General features: G+C 38.0%; 1 protein-coding gene across 1 annotated transcript; it reads left to right on the top strand.

Annotated features, from left to right (window-relative positions):
- Window positions 1-282: 282 nt before the first annotated feature.
- Window positions 283-1,245, top strand: LOC123582231 (olfactory receptor 11G2-like). Its single transcript, XM_045448482.1, has one exon. The coding sequence runs from the start codon at window positions 283-285 to the stop codon at window positions 1,243-1,245; it is 963 nt and encodes a 320-aa protein (XP_045304438.1).
- Window positions 1,246-21,726: the final 20,481 nt, after the last annotated feature.

Below are 21,726 nucleotides of genomic sequence, written 5' to 3' on the forward strand. Positions count from 1 at the left end.
GAGAGCTAACCCAGTATATTTAGTTTAGGAGGAGAGAAAAAGAGAATTATGCAGGGTAATGTCAGTCTGCATTGCAATCTCCTATCTGGGATAAGCTAAATGAAATAAGGATTTTAATCTCTTTTGTTCACTGCTATATCCCCAGTATCTAGGAAAAATACCTAGCAAACAGTAAACATTCAGTAAATATTGACTTAATAATTCATAAATAAACAGATCTCAGTTTCTTCTTTGGACAAGGAAAATGAAGCCCCTCTGCTATTCCAGGAACATGCAGTAATTATGGGTTTTTTCACAGCTTCCAGACACATGAAAATCTCAAATACTTTCAACACCTCCAGCACCATCACTGGCTTCATCCTCCTGGGCTTCCCTTGCTCCAGGGAGGGGCAGATCCTCCTCTTTGTGCTCTTCTCTGTTGTCTACCTCCTGACCCTCATGGGCAACGGGTCCATCATCTGTGCTGTGCGCTGGGATCAGAGACTCCACACCCCCATGTACATCTTGCTCGCCAATTTCTCCTTCCTAGAGATCTGGTATGTCACCTCCACTGTCCCCAACATGTTGGCCAACTTCCTGTCTGACACCAAGGTCATCTCCTTCTCTGGGTGCTTTCTCCAGTTCTACTTTTTCTTCTCCTTGGGTTCTACAGAATGCTTCTTCTTGGCTATTATGGCATTTGATCGGTACCTTGCCATCTGCTGGCCTCTACAATACCCTACTCTTATGACTGGACATCTCTGCACCAACCTTGTGGTCAGCTGCTGGGTACTTGGTTTCCTTTGGTTCCCAGTACCTATCATTGTTATTTCCCAAATGTCCTTCTGTGGATTCAGGATAATTGACCACTTCCTGTGTGATCCGGGTCCCCTATTAGCACTCACCTGTGCCAGAGTCCCAGTAATGGAGTTTTTTTGGACGATTATAAGTTCCTTGCTCTTATTTATTCCTTTCCTCTGCATCATGGGGTCCTATACTCTGGTCCTGAGAGCTGTGTTTAGAGTCCCTTCAGCAGCTGGACGAAGAAAAGCTTTCTCGACCTGTGGGTCCCATCTGGCCGTGGTTTCACTGTTCTATGGTTCGGTGATGGTCATGTATCTGAGCCCAACATCTGAGCATGAGGCTGGGATGCAGAAACTTGTGACTCTGTTTTATTCTGTAGGAACCCCACTCATTAATCCTGTGATCTACAGTCTAAGGAACAAAGATATGAAACATGCCCTGCAGAAATTTCTAGGAATATAGAAGTTATGATCTTGATAAAGAAAAATGGGGGTAATTGGCCTACCTTCATATTTTTTCAGGTGAAAAAAGTTAGTAGCTAATACCACTCTGAAAATTGTTCATCCTATTATTGAGCTTATTCATCATGGCTGTTTCTACTTTTCCTGGAATCATGAGAGCAAGAAAAGACTCATAGACATTATCCAATTCCCTCATTTTATAGATGAAGAAGCTGGGGAATGGAAATTTTGAGTGACTTGCTCTGGCCATAACTATATAATGCACAGAAAAATCTTTTTAAAGAGCTGTTCTTTCTACTCATAAAGAAATAAATACATAATAAACTATAAGAAAGTATTATTTTTTGCCGTTCAGATATGTAGCCATCAAATAATCTTTCATCTGAGGAGGGGGAAATATATATATTACTGATAGAATTGTAAATTGGTGCAACTTCTACTTAGGACAAATTGCAAAACAATTTAACAAAATTTAAAACGCACAGTATCCATTAACAGCAAATGCACTCACTCCTAAATACCTAGCCTACACATATAATCAATCATGCATATGTGAAAATATGCATGCAAAAGAATATTTATTGTTGCAGCATTGTAATACCAAATTACTAGAAATCACAAATGCCCATTTATGGAGACCTATTTAGATAACTTATGATGTGCCCATGCAATGGAAAATGATATAGAATTTTTTAAATGAGGGAGTTTTAGATGCACATAGATGGAACCACCCACAAGTTATATTGTTAAGAGAATAAACAATGTATAATACATAAGCTGTCATTTATGTATAAAATCATAAATGTGTATGTGTGTGTTTAAAGGATAGAATATCTTTCAAAGGGTAGATATGAAATCTAACAGTGGTTGAACTTGGGAAGGAAGATGATTGAGAATGTCTTAGATACAAGGCAAAGGAAAATATTTTCACTGTGTACTCTTTGGTATCCTTGATACATTTATTGATGATGATGATGATGATGATGATGATGTCATCTGTATTAGAAAAATTTCCAAGAATTGGATCCTGAGGAACAGTGTTTCCATAATTCCTGGATTCCTTGAGGAATCTATAAAGCAGGGTGTCTTCCCTGGGTCATAACATATGAAGGAGTCAGGATCTAAGAGCCCACAGATATCTTTTCATTCAGACTTCTTGGTTCTGGAGAGACGATGTGAGAATTACTTTGTCATCTGAGGATATCTAGGAGGATATAAACTGTTGAAGTTATATCTAGTCTCTTGTCAGAACAATTGTGTTTATTATATTCTTTATTGTTCACTCATTTATCAAAAACATTTAATGAATACCTTCAATATGTCAGGTACGGAGCTAGGAAATGAATCAAATAAGGTGAAAAATCACATTTGAGTCCTCATGGAACTGACAGTTTATGATGAGAAAAAATTTAAATTGTGAGGTGGATTATGACCAAGAGAGATATTAGTTGTTACAGAAGTCACCTGGAGAACAGTGTGTGCAAAGTAAGGAGAGGTGAGGGGGAAAAGAGCAGGAAAATGAATTATTCCCACATAGCTAATTATAGCTCATAGTCTACAGGATCACAGCAATAAAAAGGTCAGGAGTATCCCTGAAAAGGGTCTATTAAGCTCTTTTTTTAATTAACTAATTTATTTATTTTTTTAATTTACATCCAAGTTAGTTAGCATATAGTGCAACAATAATTTCAGGGGTAGATTCATTAATGCTCCTTACCACATTTAGCCCATCCCCCCTCACACAACACCTCTAACAACACTGTTTGTTCTCTATATTTAAAAGTCTCTTATGTTTTGTTCCAACCCTATTTTTGTAATATTTTTGCTTCCCTTATGTTCATCTGTTTCGTATCTGAAATTCCTCATATGAGTGAATTCATATGATATTTGTCTTTCTCTAATTTCGCTTAGCATAATATCCTCTAGTTCCATCCATGTAGTTGCAAATGGCAAGATTTCATTCTTTTTGATTGCTGAGTACTACTCAATTGTATATATGTACCACATCTTTTTTTTAGTTTTTATTAAAAAACATTTAATTTTTATTAAAATTTCAATAAGATAGCACTTTGAATTCCATGTATGGATCTCAGAGCAGTCTGTGAAACTCAAGTCAGTAATTCCTCAATTTATTTCATTAATCTTCAGATGAAAAATTAAGATTCTCAGAAGGTTGTAATTTTTTTTGTAATTTAACTTTATTTTTTATTTTTTAAAATTTACATCCAAATTAGTTAGTATATAGTGAAGGAATGATTTCAGAAGTAGATTCCTTAATGCCCCTTCCCCCCTCCCACAATCCCTACCATTTAGCCCATCCCCCCTCCCACAATCCCTCCAGCAACCCTCAGTTTGTTCTCCATATTTATGAGTCTCTTTTGTTTTGTCCCCTCCCTGTTTTTATATTATTTTTGTTTCCCTTCCCTTATGTTCATCTGTTTTGTCTCTTAAAGTCCTCATATGAGTGAAGTCATATGATTTTTGTCTTTCTCTGACTAATTTCACTTAGCATAATACCCTCCAGTTCCATCCACATAGTTGCAAATGGCAAGATTTCATTCTTTTTGATTACTGAGTAATACTCCATTGTATACATATACCGGATTTTCTTCATCCATTCATCCATTGATGGACATTTGGGCTCTTTACATACTTTGGCTATTGTTGATAGTGCTGCTATGAACATGGGGGTGCATGTGTCCCTTCAAAACAGCACACCTGTATCTCATGGATAAATCCCTAGTAGTGCAATTGCTGGGCCATAGGATAGTTCTATTTTTAGTTTTTTGAGGGACCTCCATACTGTTTTCCAGAGTGGCTGCACCAGCTTGCATTCCCACCAACAATACAAAAGAGATCCTCTTTCTCCGCATTCTGGCCAACATCTCTTGTTGCCTGAGTTATTCATTTTAGCCATTCTGACAGGTGTCAGGTGGTATCTCATTGTGGTTTTGATTTGTATTTCCCTGATGATGAGTGATGTTGAGCATTTTTTCATGTGTCGGTTGGCCATCTGGATGTCTTCTTTGGAGAAGTGTCTATTCATGTCTTTTGCCCATTTCTTCACTGGATTATTTGTGTTTTGGGTGTTGAGTTTGATAAGTTCTTTATAGATTTTGGATACTAACCCTTTACCTGATATGTCATTTGCAAATATCTTCTCCCATTCTGTCAGTTGCCTTTTAGTTTTGCTGATTGTTTCCTTCCCTGTGCAGAAGACTTTTATTTTGATGAGGTTCCAGTAGTTCATTTTTGCTTTTGTTTCCCTTGCCTCTGGAGACGTGTTGAGTAAGAAATTGCTGCAGCCAAGATCAAAGAGGTTTGTGCCTCCTTTCTCCTCAAGGATTTTGATGGCTTCCTGTCTTACATTGAGGTCTTTCATCCACTTTGAGTTTATTTTTGTGTATGGTGTAAGAAAGTGGTCCAGGTTCATTTTTTTGCATGTTGCTGTCAAGTTTTTCCAGCACCATTTGCTGAAGAGACTGTCTTTATTCCATTGGATATTCTTTCCTGCTTTGTCAAACATTAGTTGGCCATACGTTTGTGGGTCCATTTCTGGGTTCTCTATTCTGTTCCATTGATCTGAGTGTCTGTTTTGTGCCAGTACCATACTGTCTTGCTGATTACAGCTTTGTAATAAAGTTGGAAGTCTGGGATTGTGATGCCTCCAGCTTTGGTTTTCTTTTTCAAGATTGCTTTGGCTATTCGGGGTCTTTTCTGGTTCCATGCAAATTTTAAGATTGTTTGTTCTAGTTCTGTGAAGAATGCTTGTGTTATTTTGAGAGGGATTGCTCTATGACGCTCTTTTAACTTCAACTCATGTTCACCAATTTACTGCAATTATAGGCAAAAGAAGTCTAAATATAAAACATAAAAAAGTTAAAATCAAAATACATTTTTTAAAAACAACATCTGCAAAGGAACGTTATTATCATATAACTAAAATGTGGAAATTATTCTTCAAGGCTCATGAAACTTCAAATAGCCCATCTGATTTCCCTTAAGGTAGGAACCACAAGAGCTAGTAACTATATCAGTTCTTTGCCCTGCCCTTTACATTTAGCATTATATCTCAAAGTAAAATCATTTTTCTCTGAAATATGTATTTTTATATTGAAAATATCTTATCTTCTTTTATTTACACAGTGCTTGTTTATTATAAACATGTTTAGACACAAAGTATAAACAGATATAAATCACATTATCCTAAGATAACAATCATTAAATTTTAGGTAATCACCTCCTCAGTCAGACATGTCTATATGCATATACATATTATATTAAGTATATAATTTATATCAATGTATACATATAATTTATACCCACACATATATAGTTTTACATATATGGTCACAACAGACATGCTGTCTCTATGGAAGACACCCTCCACTTTATTCTTCACTTTTCTTTACTTTTCCTTTACTTACTCTTCCTTTCTCCCATCACTCCTTCCCCACTTCTCTCCAAAACCATCTGACACTCCCTTAAATAAGAATATTAATAACTAATGTATATCATTCTATGTTGTTCTCCAACCCATATAATTATATATTTATACACACAGAGACACACACCTTCACAGTTTTCGCTGGGAAGTTTTCACAATGCATACTTATTTTTATCATGATTTTTTCACTTAACATTATGTTGATGAATTCCTTCAAAGTCAACTACTATAAATTTTAACTCATTCTTCTTCTTGGCCCTTTAATTGTTCATTTAGCACTATTTACTCAGCTGTTTCTCTACTTCTATGCATTAACTTCCTATTTTTATCCCTATAAACAATGATGCAACACACACACACACACACATACAGGCACACACACTCTAACGTACTTGGGTCTTTATTTTTATGGGATAGATTTTCAGGAGTGTGGAAAAGGAGTTAAGATGGCAGAGGAGGGGCGCCTGGGTGGCTCAGTCGGTTAAGCGTCCGACTTCAGCTCAGGTCACGATCTCACGGTCCATGAGTTCGAGCCCCGCGTCAGGCTCTAGGCTGATGGCTCAGAGCCTGGAGCCTGCTTCCGATTCTGTGTCTCCCTCTCTCTCTGCCACTCCCCCATTCATGCTCTGTCTCTCTCTGTCCCCAAAATAAATAAACGTTAAAAAAAATTTTTTTTAAAAAGATGGCAGAGGAATAGGAAGACCCTAGGTTTGCTTTGTCCTCAAGCACAGTTAGATAAATATCAAATCATTTTGAACACCCAAGAAATATATCTGAGGACTGAGAGAGCAAAACTGCACAACTAGAGGTGAATAAACCACCACATTGTGGAAGGTAGGAACTGCATAGAGTTGATTTGGAGGAGAGAAGAGCTGTGGGTGCTGTGTAGGGGAGGGAGCCCTGATTGTAAAGAGAGGAAGGAGAAAGAGAGAGAAAGAGTGAAAGTGCACATGGGGAATTTCACAATACTCCCAAAACCATTAACTGGAAAAAGGAGAGGGGCTGATTGCAAGTTCTTATAAGCAGTGGAGCTCAAAGTCTGAAGTTTTAGAAGTCTGAGCCATCACCAGGGTTGTGACTAGTGAACTTGGCGGTGCTCTAGTGGGGAAAGAGGGTGGAGACCCAGGAGCAGGTAGTGTGATCCTCTGGGTCACACAGGGAGAAGCAATTCCCCTGCTTGGAGTGATTTGAGAGCTGGGACACAGCCTGCCCAGGAGCAAAAGAGCCAGTGGGCACCATTGAGTTGCCCCATTCACTAACATAAGAATGGAGATGCAGAAGGGAAAATGGGTGATGGGCATTGAGGAGGGCACTTGTTGGGATGAGCACTGGGTGTTGTATGTAAGCCAATTTGGCAATAAATTATATTTAAAAAAGATTAAGGCAGACAAACAAACAAAAAAAGAATGGGTATGCTGGCTGAGGGCAGCAAGCCTTGGTGCCTGCTTTCTCCTGTGCTTTACCATAAATCTGAACTGCTGCATGTTCACGCAACCAATATCTCGGATAAGCCAGCACTGGCCATAATGAAACAAGATCTCCCCCAGATGATTAGCATGGGTGGCACTACACAGATCTCCAAAATTTGAAGTTTTGAAACCCAAGTGGGTACCTGAGATGAAAATGCATGAGTGCTGTGCTGCCTGGCAGGTGGACAGCTCAGACATAGGCAGGGTGAAGACAGGGATCTGGCAGAAGCAGGGACACAGGAGAAGTGATTGTTTGCTCTTCTGTGAGGGCTTCCTGAAGAGTGGCAGGCAGAAGCTTACCATTCCATGGGGGAGAGCAGGGCAATGCCATTTTCACCCCACCCATAAGCATGGACCAACTTCAGTGAACAAAACAGTGCCATAAAGTGGAGCCCAGAGGTGCTGACATGAAGCCCCACTTCCATGCGCCCTGGAGAAGCATCTCCACTAGGGCAAGTCCCTGCAGTAGGCTCCACCCCCGCAAGATCAGTACAAAGTCCTGGCACACACACAGTCTACTGCAAGTGCTGCAAAGCTTCAGGTCCAGGGGATATATGATCTAACTTCTTTTGTTTTTTCTTTTTTTTTTTTTTTTTTTTTTTTTCCAGCGTTTATTTATTTTTGGGACAGAGAGAGACAGAGCATGAACGGGGGAGGGGCAGAGAGAGAGGGAGACACAGAATCGGAAACAGGCTCCAGGCTCTGAGCCATCAGCCCAGAGCCCGACGCGGGGCTCGAACTCACAGACTGCGAGATCGTGACCTGGCTGAAGTCGGACGCTCAACCGACTGCGCCACCCAGGCGCCCCTTGTTTTTTCTTTTGATACAGAAAAAGCAATTTTATTGGTTGATTGATTGATTTAATTTAGCTTCTTTTAACAAGCAGACAAAAACACGTCTAGAATCTAGCTTCCCTATCTTTTCTAACATCGACAATATGCCAAGATGGAGGAATTCACCCCAAAAGAAAGAATAGGAATAAGTAATGCCCCAGTGATTTCATCAATACAGATATAAGTAAGATGTCTGAACTAGAATTAAAACAACACTTATAAAGATACAACTGGGCATGAAAAATCATAGAACACTAGAGAATCCTTTACTACAGAGATAAAAGAACGAAAAACTAGTCAGGCCAAAAAAAATGTTATAACTAAGATGCAAACCCAAATAGATGCCATGACAAGGATGGATGAAGCAAATGAATGTATAAGTGATACAGATGATAAAATTATGGAACATAATGAAGCTGAAAAGAAGAGGGAAAGAAAGGTAGTGAATCTTGAATGTAGACTTGGGGAATTCAGCAAGTCTTTAAAACATAATAACATTCATATTATAGGAGTCCCAGAATATGACAGAGAAAAAGGAGCAGGTTTATTTGGGCAAATTATAGCTAAAAATTTCCCTAACCTGGGGAAGGAAACAGACATCAAAATCCAATAAACACAGAGAACTCTCATTAAATTCAACAAAAGCCAGCCATCATCAAGACATATCACAGTCAAATTCACCAAATACACAAACAGGAAAGAATCCTGAAAGAGCAAGGGGAAATAAAACCAAAAACCTTAACCTATAAGGAAAGACAGGTCAGGTTCACAGCAGAACCTTGGCAGTCCAGAAGGGAGTAGCAGGAAATATTGAATGTGCTGAATGGGGAAAAAAATATGCAGCCAAGAAATATTTAACCAGCAAGGCTGTCATTCAGAATACAAGGAGAGATAAAAAAGTTTCCCAGATAAACAAAAATGAAAGGAGTTCGTGACAGTTAAACCAGTCCTGCAAGAAATATTAAAAGGGACTCTTTGAGTGGGGGGAAAAGGACCAAAAGCAGCAAAGACTAGAAAGGAAGAGAGAATATCACCAAAACACCAACTTTACAAGTAATGCTATGGCACCAAATTCATATCCTTCAATAATTACTCTGAATGTAAATGGACTAAACGCTCCAATCAAAAGACACAGGTTGTCAGAATGGATTTAAAAAACAAGACCCGTCTATATGTTGCCCACAAGAGACTCATTTTTGACCTAAAGACACCAGCAGATTGAAAGTGAAGGCATGAAGAACTATCTATCATGCTAATGGATGCCAAAAGAAAGCCAGTGTAGCCATACTTATATCAGACAAACTAGATTTTAAAACAAAGACTGTAACAAGAGATCAAGAAGGGCTTGATTAAGGGGTTTATCCACCAAGAAGATTTAACCATTGTAAATACTTATGCCGCCTACTTGAAAAAAAGCCAAATATATAAATCAATTAATAGCAAACATAAAGAAACTTATGTATAATAATACCATAATATTATGGAAATTTAAAACCCTACTAACAGCAATGAACAGTTCACTAAGCTGAAAATCAACAAGGAAACAATGACTTTGAATGACCACTGGACTGGATGGACTTAACAGATATATTCAGAACATTTTACCCTAAAAGCAGCAGAATACACATTCTTCTCGAGTGCACATGGAACATTCTCTAGAAGAGATCATATACTGGGTCACAAATCATCCCTCAACAGGTACCCAAAAAAAGATTATACAATGCATATTTTCAGATCACAGCGCTATGATATTTGAAATGAACCACAAGAAAAAAATTTGGAAAGCCTTGAAATACATGGAGGTTAAAGAACATCCTACTAAAGAATGAATGGATTAACTAGGAAATTGAAGAAATTTAAAAATTCATGAAAGCAAATGAAAATGAAAACATGACAGTCCAAACACCTCTGCAGCAAAGGTGGTCCTAAGAGGAAAGTACATTGCAATTCAGGCCTATCTCATGAACCAAGAAAGGTCTGAAATACACAAACTATCCTTACACCTAAAGGAGCAGTAAATGAAGCCTAAAGCCAGCAGAGGAAGGGAAATAATAAAGATTAGAGCAGAAATAAATGATATAGAAAGAAAGAAACAAACAAGAAAGTATAACATGTCAATGAAACTAAATGTTGGTTCTTTCAAAGAATAAACAAAATTGATAAACCTCTAGCCAGACTTATCAAAAAGAAAAGAGGGATGCCTGGGCAGCTCATTTGGTTAAGCATCCAACTTCAGCTCAGGTCATGATCTCACAGTTTATGGGTTTGAGCCCCACATCAGGCTCTGTGCCGACAGCTCAGAGTCTGGAGCCTGCTTCCAATTCTGTGTCTCCCCCTCTCTCTCTCTGCCCCACCCCCCACATGTGTTCTCTCACTCATTCTCTCCCCCTCCTCTCTCTCTCTCTCTCAAAAATGAAATAAAAATAAACATTTAAAAAAAGAGAGAGAGACAAAGAGCCCAAATAAACAAAATCACAAATGAAAGAGGAGAGATCACAACCAACACCACAGAAATATAAACAATTATAAGAGAATACTATGAAAAATTATATGCCAACACATTGGGCAATCTGGAAGAAATGGAAAAATTCCTAGAAACTCATGTACTACCAAAACTGAAACAGAAAGAAATAGAAAATCTGAACAGACTGATAACCAGAAAAGAAATTGAATCAGTAATCAAAAATCTCCCAACAACAAGAGCCTGGGCCAGATGGCTTCCCAGGGGGACTTTACCAGACATTTAAAGAAGAAATAATACCTATTCTTCTCAAACTGTTCCAAAAAAAGAGAAATCTAAGGAAAGCTTCCAGATTCATTCTACAATACCAGCAACCTTGATTCCAAAACCAAAGACCCCACTAAAAAGGAGAATTAAATGCTAATGTCCTTGATGAACCTGGATGCAAAAATTCTCAACAAGATACTGTCAAATCAAATTCAACAGTACATTAAAAGAATTATTCACCATGATCAAGTGGGATTTATTTCTGGGTTGAAGGATTGGTTCAATATTTGCATTTCAATCAATGTAATACACCACATTAATAAAAAGAAAGGGTAAGAATCATAGGATCCTGTCAATAGATGCAGAAAAAAGCATTTAACAAAATACAGCATCCAATCTTGATAAAAATCCTCAACAAAGTTGGGATAGATGGAACATACCTCAATGTCATAAAGGCCATATATGCAAGGCCCATGGCTAATATCTTCAATAGGGAAAAACCAATAGCTTTTCCCATAAGATCAAGAACAAGACAAGGATGTCCACCTCATCATTATTATTTAATATAGTACTGGAAGTCTTAGCCTCAGCAATCAGACAATAAAACGAAATAAAAGGCATCCAAATCAGCAAAGAAGAAGTCAAATTTTCACTATTCACAGATGACATGATCCTCTATGTAGGAAACCCAAAAGACTCCACCAAAAATTTCTAGAACTAATACATGAATTCAGCAAAGTCACAGGATATAAAATCAATGAACAGAAATCCATTGCATATCTATACACCAATAACAAAGCAGCAGAAAAAAAAATATCAAGGAGTCAATCCCATTTACAACTGCACCAAAAACCATAAGCTATCTAGGAATAAATCTAAAGAGGTAAAACGTCTATACTCTGAAAACTATAGAAAACTTATGAAAGAAACTTAAGAGGACACAAAGAAATGGAAATACATTTCATGCTCATGGATTGGTAGAACTGACATAGTTAAAATGTCTATACTAGCCAAAGCAAATACACATTTAACGTAATCCCTATCAAAATACCACAACATTGTTCACAGTGCTAGAATAAACAATCCCAAAATAAGTATGGAACCAGAAAAGACTCCAAATATCCAAAGCAATCCTGAAAAGAAACCAAAGCTGGAGGCATCATAATTCCAGACTTCAAGCTATATTGCAAAGCTGTAGTCATCAAGACAGTATAGTACTGGCAAAAAAACAGACACATAGATCAATGGAACACAATAGAAAACCCATAAATCGACCCACAAGTGTATAGTCAACTAATCTTTGACAAAGCAGGAAAGAGCAGCCAATAGAAGAAAGACAGTCTCTTCAAAAAATGGTGTTGGGAAAACTGGACAGAAACATCCAGAACACTGAAAATTGGCCACTTTCTTACACCATACACAAAAATAAACTCAAAATGAATGAAAGATCTATGTCTACATTTTAACTAAACTCCCAGCTGTGGGACTTGGGGAATGAAATATATATTCAGTGATGTGTATGGAGGTACAAAACAGAGTATCAGTGGGTTCATGTCACACAGAAAGTGCTCAGTAATGTTAGGAAAAGAAGAAAATGAGGATTAAGTATATAAGGACACCAATGAATAAATACAGATACATCAGAATTGTCAGAGCCACTGGGTCATGATAATGGGATAGTGCAATGGATGTTCAGGTATGAGTCATTGGCCATGACAGAGAGCCAGCAGCGTTCAGTAGTGTCAGGGAAATGAAGCAGAAGTGAGCAAAGTAGTGAAGAAATAAATGGTGTTGGACTGAATTTTGATCAGTATACTGTGTGAATGTGCAGGAAATGAGAATGTAATCATTACCCCCAACAATTCATCAACATAGCCTCATAGAACAATGGATCCAAACTCCATGACCTCCCCATGACTTCATGACCTTCCCACCAACTTTAGTTTTTCCACTTACTAGTTGTGCAATGGCAGAAAGTAACTAAAATCCTTTAAGTCTCAGTCCCCTTGTATGTAAAGCTAAAATTAAATATAATCTTTGAAAGCCCCATAAATCGTTCAAATTACTGTTCAGTCCCAGGCAAACATCAATTATTTCCATGTTGATTATTGCATAGTTTTGCATTAGAGTGAGAAGGGGATGGGGAGTTACACCAGACGGTTTTATGGTTAACCCTTAATTCATAATTCAATAAGATTAAGAAGAGAGGGACTTCTGGGTAGCTCAATCAGTTAAGTGTCCAACTCTTGGTTTAGGCTCAGGTCATGATCTTGCAGTTCGTGAGTTTGAGCCCCACATTGGACTCTGTGCTGACAGTGCGGAGCCTGTTTGGGATTCTCTCTCTTCCCTCTCTCACCTTTCTCTCTGCCCCTACCCTGTTTGCTCTCTCTCTCTCAAAATAAATAAACTTAAAAAATAAAAGATTAAGAAGAGAGTTTTAGAAACATAAGCTTATATTTTATATAACTGTTAATCATTGGTAAGAGATAAGTGATATACAGAAGATAAGGATATTTTCTATTGAGGCTGTGAGTAGGGTTTGATATGCCTTTTCTGAACTAACGCTATAATTCCCAACGCAAAGACCATATCCAGTTTAGCCAGAGAGATGGTTAGCCCTATTCCAAGTTGCAAGGAACTAAATTATCAAGTCAATCAAACAATTAAGATAAAAATTTAATAAGGAAACTATTGCAGACCCTGCAAAAAAAATGGTAGTCAGTCAATCTCACATCACTTAGCCATCGTATCAGAAACATCTAAACCAACTAATTCCAAAACTCCTTTGTATTGTATTTGTACAGCCAGCAAATCTGACTCTATTTCCCCTGAGTGGACACCCACAGTCAATGAGTGACACTGACATGATTTATGGCAAGGACCTGAGTAAGTACCCATGTCACATGTCAGCTCCAACTGAACAGTCAGTATACATAGAGCCTGTTCATCAATACTTTAAAGGGAGAGGATAAAGAATCAGGGAGTGAAATGCTATTCCCCACTACAATACTCTAGGAGTTAGAGCCTGTCCCACCCCCTAACTTGATGTAAATAGGATGACAGAAGTGATACCCTAGGTCATTCCATTGACATTCACTAACTGCTGGTCTTTTTACATTTAATAGATACATGAACATTTATAACACCTCCAAAGTGCCAACACTCTGACTGACTTCTCTTGCCCTGAGATTTGGATCCTCCTCTTTGTGCTCTTCTCTATTGTCCACCATGGATACTACATCCTACAAGCTCTATTGGTATATGGCTTCCAGCTAAATTCAGCCAATGGGAAACACTATCAGGAGATCAGAGGCAAGGAAGAGAGATAAGTTAGCTTCAACACAGCCTATATACCCAGGCAAATGGCGATTATTCCTGTGCTTTAGAGTGCCCCACTCTGGCCACTTCCAATTCTCTAATGGTGAGGTGGCTGTGGAACCAACAAGACGTTCCCACAGACAGCCTACACCCTCTCCCTTTCTAGATCAAGCCCTGAGTATGTAGGACTCTGGAATTCCTTGCTCTAATGGCCCCAAGTCCACTTCCAGGGCCTGTGTGAACCTCTTCCCTTAGTCTATCTTCTGAATGGCAGACTCTGTGTACATTCCTAGATCATACAGGTGACAACTGGAGCCAATTTGAAGGATGTGGACAGAGCCTGGATATACAAGCTAGATGTCCTCCTGTGAGTATGAGGGCCCCTCACATTGTGGAACAAATTCAAGGGTAAGAAGAGAAAGGAGTAAGCCACAAGCCGGGGTCAGGAGTCAGAGGTCAGCTCTCTCCACACCACCATTCTGCATGAAACTCCCAGGAATCTGAGAATTCAAATTTGAACCTAATAGTCTAAGTCCATACAAAGTACACCTGAAAATGTAGAAGCATATGATATATTTTACAGAACAGTTTGTTAGTTTGATTTTTAACTTTTAAATATTTAGATTTAACTTTTAAATATTTAACTTTTAAATATTAGTATGTGAGTGTCCACTTGTACTCGTGCCCTGGGACCCAAAAACATTCTGGCTCACCCTGAACAGTACATTTCTTCTGTGTTCACTACTTGGTGCTAGCAATGGCTGCATCTCTCTATGACTGTAGCTTCTCTCAGAGGACACCTGCTTGACAGCTCCAGCTCTCATGGGGGCTCCTGAACACTATTTCCTCTCTTGATCTTTTCAGGTCTTGTGTAATGATAGTTTCTCAGTGCTACTAGTCTCTGAGTCTCTGAGTACCTCACTATCCATTCTTGATTCTCTTAACTCTATGTGTCTATTAAAAGTCTCTTAATTAGAGTCTCTTCAGCTGAACCCTCTGAATGAACTTGTGTTCCCCAATAGGACCTTGGTGGATACACCTGGCACCATGTTGGTGAAGTATGTGAGCCACCTCATAGTGTAAGGTATAATGAAAAAGAACATCAGATGGAAAGAGGAATGTCCTAAAAGAAATAATGACATGAAATTTATTATCTTTGAAAAATAAATATTTTGTTCTTCCTCCCCGAGGAAGGACTATTATATTTTTTGATGAACATACTCTTTGATCCATTAAGTCTAGGTGTCAATCCCAAAGAAACAACTTGTTCCCAAAGAAACAACTCTTTTTTTTTAACATATGCATGCAGGTTTTATTTTATTTTATTGTGATTTTTTAATATAATGTATTGTCAACTTGGCTAACATACAGTGTGTACAGTATGCCCTTGGTTTTGGGGGTAGATTCCCATGGTTCATCACTTACATACAACAACAGTGCTCATCCCAACAAGTGCTATCTTTAATGCCCACACTCATTTTCCCCTCTCCCCTACCCCCCATCAACCCTCAGTTTGCTCTCTGTATTTAAGAGTCTCTTATGGTTTGCCTTCATCCCTCTCTGTTTGTAACTATTTTTCCCCTTCCCTTCCCCCATAGTCTTCTGTTAAGTTTCTCAATTTCCACATGTTAGTGAAAACATATGATATCTGTCTTTCTCTGACTGACTTATTTCACTTAGCATAATACACTCCAGTTCCATGCATCCACATTGTGGCAAATGGCATGATTTCATTCTTTCTCAATGCCAAGTAGTATTCCCTTTGTATATAAACCACATCTTCTTTATCCATTCATCAGTTGATGGACATTTAGGTTCTTTCCATAATCTGGCTATTGTTGAAAGAGCTGCCATAAAAATTGGGGTACATGTGCCCTTATACAAAGGATACAGGAGCATAAATTCCTAGTAGTGCTATTGCTGGGGTCGTAGGGAAGTTCTATTTTTAATTTTTTGAGGAACCTCCACACTGTTTTCCACAGCAGCTGCACCAGTTTGCAGTGCAAGAGGGTTGCTGTTTCTCTACATCCTCACCAGCAACTGTACTTTCCTGAGTTGTTCATTTTAGCCACTCTAACTGGTGTGAGGTAGTATTTTGATTTGTCTTTCCCTGATGGTGAGGGATGTTGAGCATGTTTTCATGTGTCTGTTGGCCATCTGGATGTCTTCTTTGGAAAAGTGTCTATTCATGTCTTTTGCCCATTTCTTCACTGGATTACTTGTTTTTTGGGTGTTGAGTTTGGTAAGTTCTTTATAGATTTTGGATATTAACCCTTTATCTGATATGTCATTTGCAAATATCTTTTCCCATTCCTTGGTTGCCTTTTAGTTTTGTTGATTATTTCCTTGGCAGTGCAGCTTTTTATCTTGATGAGGTCCCAATAGTTCATTTTTGCTTTTAATTCCCTTGCCTTTGGAGATGTGTCGAGCAAGAAACTGCTGCAGCTGAGGTCAAAGAGGTTGTTGCCTGTTCTCTCCTCTAGGATTTTGATGGTTTCCTGTCTCACATTTAGGTCTTTCATCCATTTTGAGTTTACTCTTGTGTATGGTGTAAGAAATCAATGTGATACATCACATTAATAAAAGAAAGGATAAGAACCATATGATTCTGTCAATAGATGCAGAAAAAGCATTTGATAAATACAGCATCCTTTCTTAATAAAAACTCTAAAGAAAGTTGTAATAGAAGGAACACACCTAAGCATCATAAAAGCCATATCTGAAAAGCCCACAGCTAATATCATCCTCAGTGGGGAAAAACTGAGAGCTTTCCTGCTGAGATCAGGAACACAACAGGGACTGTTGTTCAAACAACAACTGTTGTTTAACACAGTATTGGAAGTTCTAGCATCAGCAATAAGACAACAAAATGAAATAAAAGGCATCAAAGGCATCAAAATTGGCAAAGAAGTCAAACATTCACTTTCATATGTAGACATAATACTCCACACGGAAAACCCAAAAGACTCAACCAAAAGGCTGCTAGAACTGGTACATGAATTCAGCACAGTTGCAGGGTACAAAATCAATGTACAGAAATCAGTTGCATTACTATACACCAATAATGAAACAACAGAAAGAGAAATCAAGAAACTGATCCCATTTACAATTGTACCAAGAACCATAAAATACTTAGGAACAAACCTAACCAAAGGGGTAAAAGATCTGTATGCTGAAAACTAAAGAAAATTTATGAAGGAAATTGAAGAAGACACAAAGAAATGGAAGAAACAACTCTTAATAAGCCTTTAAACACAATAACAGCTAACATTTACTGGATACTTGCTGTGTGTCTGGCATTGTTCTAAGTATTAGCTCAGTTAAACCTCACAATAATATTATGAGGTGGTCACTGTTGTTACTTCCATTTTACACATGAGGAAAGGAGGGCAAGTTGTTTCAGTGACTTGGTCAGGAATGTTAGTGAGTTTAGAGCCAGGATTTGAACCCCTGCACTTCAGTTCTATCCATCTCTGCTGCTTCATTATGATAGCTGATTATATATGAACCACTGCTAAACACTTTATAGGCATTATCTTTTTTAGTCCTAATGAAGTAGGCACTATTATACTCATTTTACAGAGAGGAGACTAAGGTATGGATAAGAATATAATTGCCCAAAAGCAAACTTATAATAACGACAGGTTAATTCAAACCCAAGTCATCTTAGCCAAAGCACATACCCTCACATACTGCCATTTTGTCATAACTTAGTTACAAACAATAACAAATACAGAAAACATTCTCAGTGTTAAAAGTTTAAAATCATTTAAAATGCTTACTTAATGTTTAGGACTTGTAAATGGCTAATTAGAACTTTAAGTAAATGGATATAATATTGAAAACACACTGTTAATCCTCTGTGGGGAAAAAAAGAAGGAAATAAAAAATCTAATCCTTGGGAAAACTAAATATTGGAATAAATATACCAATGATATCCTGTGTCTCTAGTAAAAGTATACTTGATTTTTTTCTTCTTTTCATTTTTGCTTTTTCTAACTACCTACATTAAGTACAGAGTATATCAAGAGGAATTTCAAATTATAATTAAGTATGTTATTTTATTAATAAAATAGTAAACTTGGCTCAATGATTCCTAGGTTTGAAGGACTGATATATCTTATGTTTATTCACCCATTATTAAATCTCAATAACCATACTGTTCACCTAATTCTTTGTGATAAAAATTGTATTTATAATGTCAGAATATATGTCATTCATTAATTTTTTCAGAATTAAATCCAGAGAGTCAATCCATGGCAATAAATTCATGGGGAGCAGGAAAGCAGGAGGATTAGGAAAATGTCTATTTAAAAATTGATAGAGAAAAGAAAAGGCTGTGAGTCTCACTCAGCTTGATCTCTCTCGTACTACAGAGAATATAGTAACTTTCTTTTCTCTGATAGCTCCTCAGAAAATGCAGATGGCAAAATCCTAAACAAGACACACTGGGACAATTTCTGGAGCCCTCCAGCCCACTCTGGATCTTCATATGCCCATCATATGGCTTTCTGGGGAGTTTGGCTGGGAAGGCATTATAATGCCAAGAAAGATAAGGCAGAGTCCTCTCCTGAAACCAGCCTTACCTGAGCCTGCCATGGATTGCGCAGATTACAAGAACTGGGTCTATATCTGCACTTCCCTGGACCAGTGTAGTAGGCAGAATAATGACATTCCAAAGATATTCATGCCCTAATCTCTAAACCTATGAACTCTAAGGTAATATGGTTGCATTGTTTTTAGCCACTAAATTTGTGGTATTTGTTATAGCATCAATAAGAAACTAACACAATCAACTGGATAAGAACCTGGAATATTCATATTGTAGTAATACTCTGAAGGAAACTGTGTGCCAAGGAGGATGTGAACACATCTTCTGTTTGGACTATGTAAGTAACTACTTTGGGAAAGAAAGTAAAGCATGCTGCTCTCCAGCTTAGCCAACAGATGATAAAATAAACAATTAGTATGATCCAACTTGGTAGCAAGCTTCAAAATATGGTAGTAAGTTTAAAAAGTTGAAAGAAGACACATCTAATAAGCCTATGCATATAAGCTCAACTAATCTTTAGAATAGGACAAAGAATACCATTGGGGAAAGGATAGTGTCAATAAATGGTGTGAGAAAATTGGATATCCACATGCAAAAGAATGAAATTGGAACTATATCTCACACCATACACAAAATCAACTCAAATAGATTAAAGACTTAGATATAAGACCTAAAACTGGAAAACTCCTAGAAGTAACCATAAGGGTAAAGCTTCCTACTACAGGGGAAAAGTTTCTGGTCTGAGCAATGATTTTTTGGATATGACACCAAAAGTACATGCAACAAAAGCAAAAACTAAGTGATACTACATCAAACTAAAAATTCTGCACAGCAAAAGAAACAAACAAAATGAAAAGTGACCTACAGAATGGCAAAGTATTTGCAAACCATACATTTGACAAGAGGTTAAAACCCAAAATATATAAAGAACTTCTACAACTCAAAAAAATTTTTTTAATTTTTACCAAAGTTTATTGGTGAATGCTGAGTGGCTATGCTAGTTTAGTTTCATAATTAGCATAAAGAGAAACAAAAAACAGGACATCTGGGTGGCTTAATCAGCTGAGCGTCTGACTTGGCTCAAGTCATGATCTCGCAGTTCATGAGATGGAGCCCCACATCGGGCTCACTGCTGTCAGTCTGAGAGCACAAAGCCTGCTTCAGATTCTCTGTCCTCCCTCTCTGCCCTTCCACTGTTTGCACTCTCCCAAAAAAATAAATAAGATTTTAAAGAGGAAAGAAAAAAAAAGAAAAACAAAACATGCCCATAATCTAATCTTGTCTAGCTACTATGACCAGTGAAAAGAAGATGACAGAATTAGGTAAGGCAAAAGTGGTTTGCTCTTTCTCCAAAAAAGTTGTAGAGTGAGTCATATGGAGAATAAGTGTAGATTACATATTTATAGGTGAATTTGAAGAATAGAATTTCATAATTCACCTTTCCAAACAAAGTACATAATAGTTTTAAAGAAAACATAAAAAAATAGCACCCATCTCATAGCATTTAAGTTGTCAAAAGTTTATTTGGAAAAAAATGTTTGACTGGGTTGTTTGAAACCTGAAACAAATTTGTTTATCTAAACATTGCTACAAATGGTAGTAGGGCTATAATGTACCTGCCCCTATGTCTTTGTTGGTCTCTCCAGAAATAAATCCTGAGACAAGGATTCAAGTGCAGGTAGCTCATTTGGGTAATGAAGGGAACATTGACAGGGAAAAGTGAAACAAGGAAGGGAAGTATTCCAACAAAAGGTACATTGTCAAGCCAGCTACCACTGTGGGTAATGAGATAATCCCTCTGGAGAACCCCAGAGTAGCCAAGTAGACATCCCAGAGTTATCCCACTATATGATCGAGGAAGCTGGAATATTGACGCCCCAACTGTCATCTGTCTATAGTTGAGGGCTTCTGGTGAGTGCAGAGGTCATTAACTATAGAACTTCCAGCCTGGAAGAATAAAGAATGGGCAGGCAAAGCTGGTTTCCCAGTCAAGAAAAAAAATTGGGAAATAAATGTGGATGTTGGCAGTTATGCTGAAGTGAAAAAAAAAGGAGGAAATATGGAGACAATATGGACAAGAAACCAATGATCTCCATTACATTATACTAATACCACCTCCAAGAATTCTGTGAGAAAATATCTGGGCTGAGGGGAACAATTAGAGGAGAGGCTAACAAAAAAAGAAAAGGAATATAAAGAGGACATTTCAATAAATTAGTTCTCTTCATCTGCATGAGTAAATTAATCTCTCTGTGTCCCTCACCCCACAGGGCTTAACTCCCCTACTGCTAGTCGTTAATGCAATGCTTCTGTCTACTTTTCAGAGGATAAAATTATTCACTCCATGAAAATATATGATCTTTCATTGAGTGCCTAAGTAGATTGATGTGGCCATGACACAAGGACATCTGTAGGAAATGGTGAGGAAAAGGAATATAACAACAATAATAGTAATAATAATGATGGGCTCAAACTGAACAGCAGGTGTCCTGATTTGCCAATTTTGAATCCTGTGTTGTAGACTGAGAGAAACATCAAAGCTGTTCAAACATGGAAATGAAATGAACTAAGTCTTTTTTTTTTAATTTTTTAATGTTTATCTATTTTGAGAGAGAGAAATAGAGTGCAAGCAGGGGAAGGGCAGAGAGGGAGACACAGATCCAAAGCAGGTTCCAGGCTCTGAGCTGTCAGCACAGAGCCCAACACAGGGCTTGAACCCATGGACCACAAGATCATGACCTGAGATGAAGTCAGAGGTTTAACTGACTGAACCACCCAGGTGTCCCTAAAAAGTCTTTAAGATGAAACTCCTTCCATAGTTGGAAACAGGGAGAATGAGTTGTGCTAAAAGAGCGGCACCCCATCAGAGATGAGGAAGGCATAAAGCCCATCTCCTAGGTGCACCTGCTGGAGTGGAACTATGAACCGCTCTGCTCTGGCCTCTCTTGGACCTGGGAACTGTGCCCTGAGACTCAGCTGCTTGAGGCTCACAGAGCCCAACCATAAACAAGAAAGGGAAAGATCTATGAAGAAACTAGGTAAGAGCCAAGAAGATTGATTCCTGCTGTAACTGAGCAGCCCTCTATGCCTGAGATCACATCACACTTTCCCCCATCTCTCATTTCTGGAAAATCA

The sequence above is a fragment of the Leopardus geoffroyi genome, chromosome B3 (assembly GCF_018350155.1).
Source record: "Leopardus geoffroyi isolate Oge1 chromosome B3, O.geoffroyi_Oge1_pat1.0, whole genome shotgun sequence".
In the NCBI taxonomy this organism is placed as follows: domain Eukaryota; kingdom Metazoa; phylum Chordata; class Mammalia; order Carnivora; family Felidae; genus Leopardus; species Leopardus geoffroyi.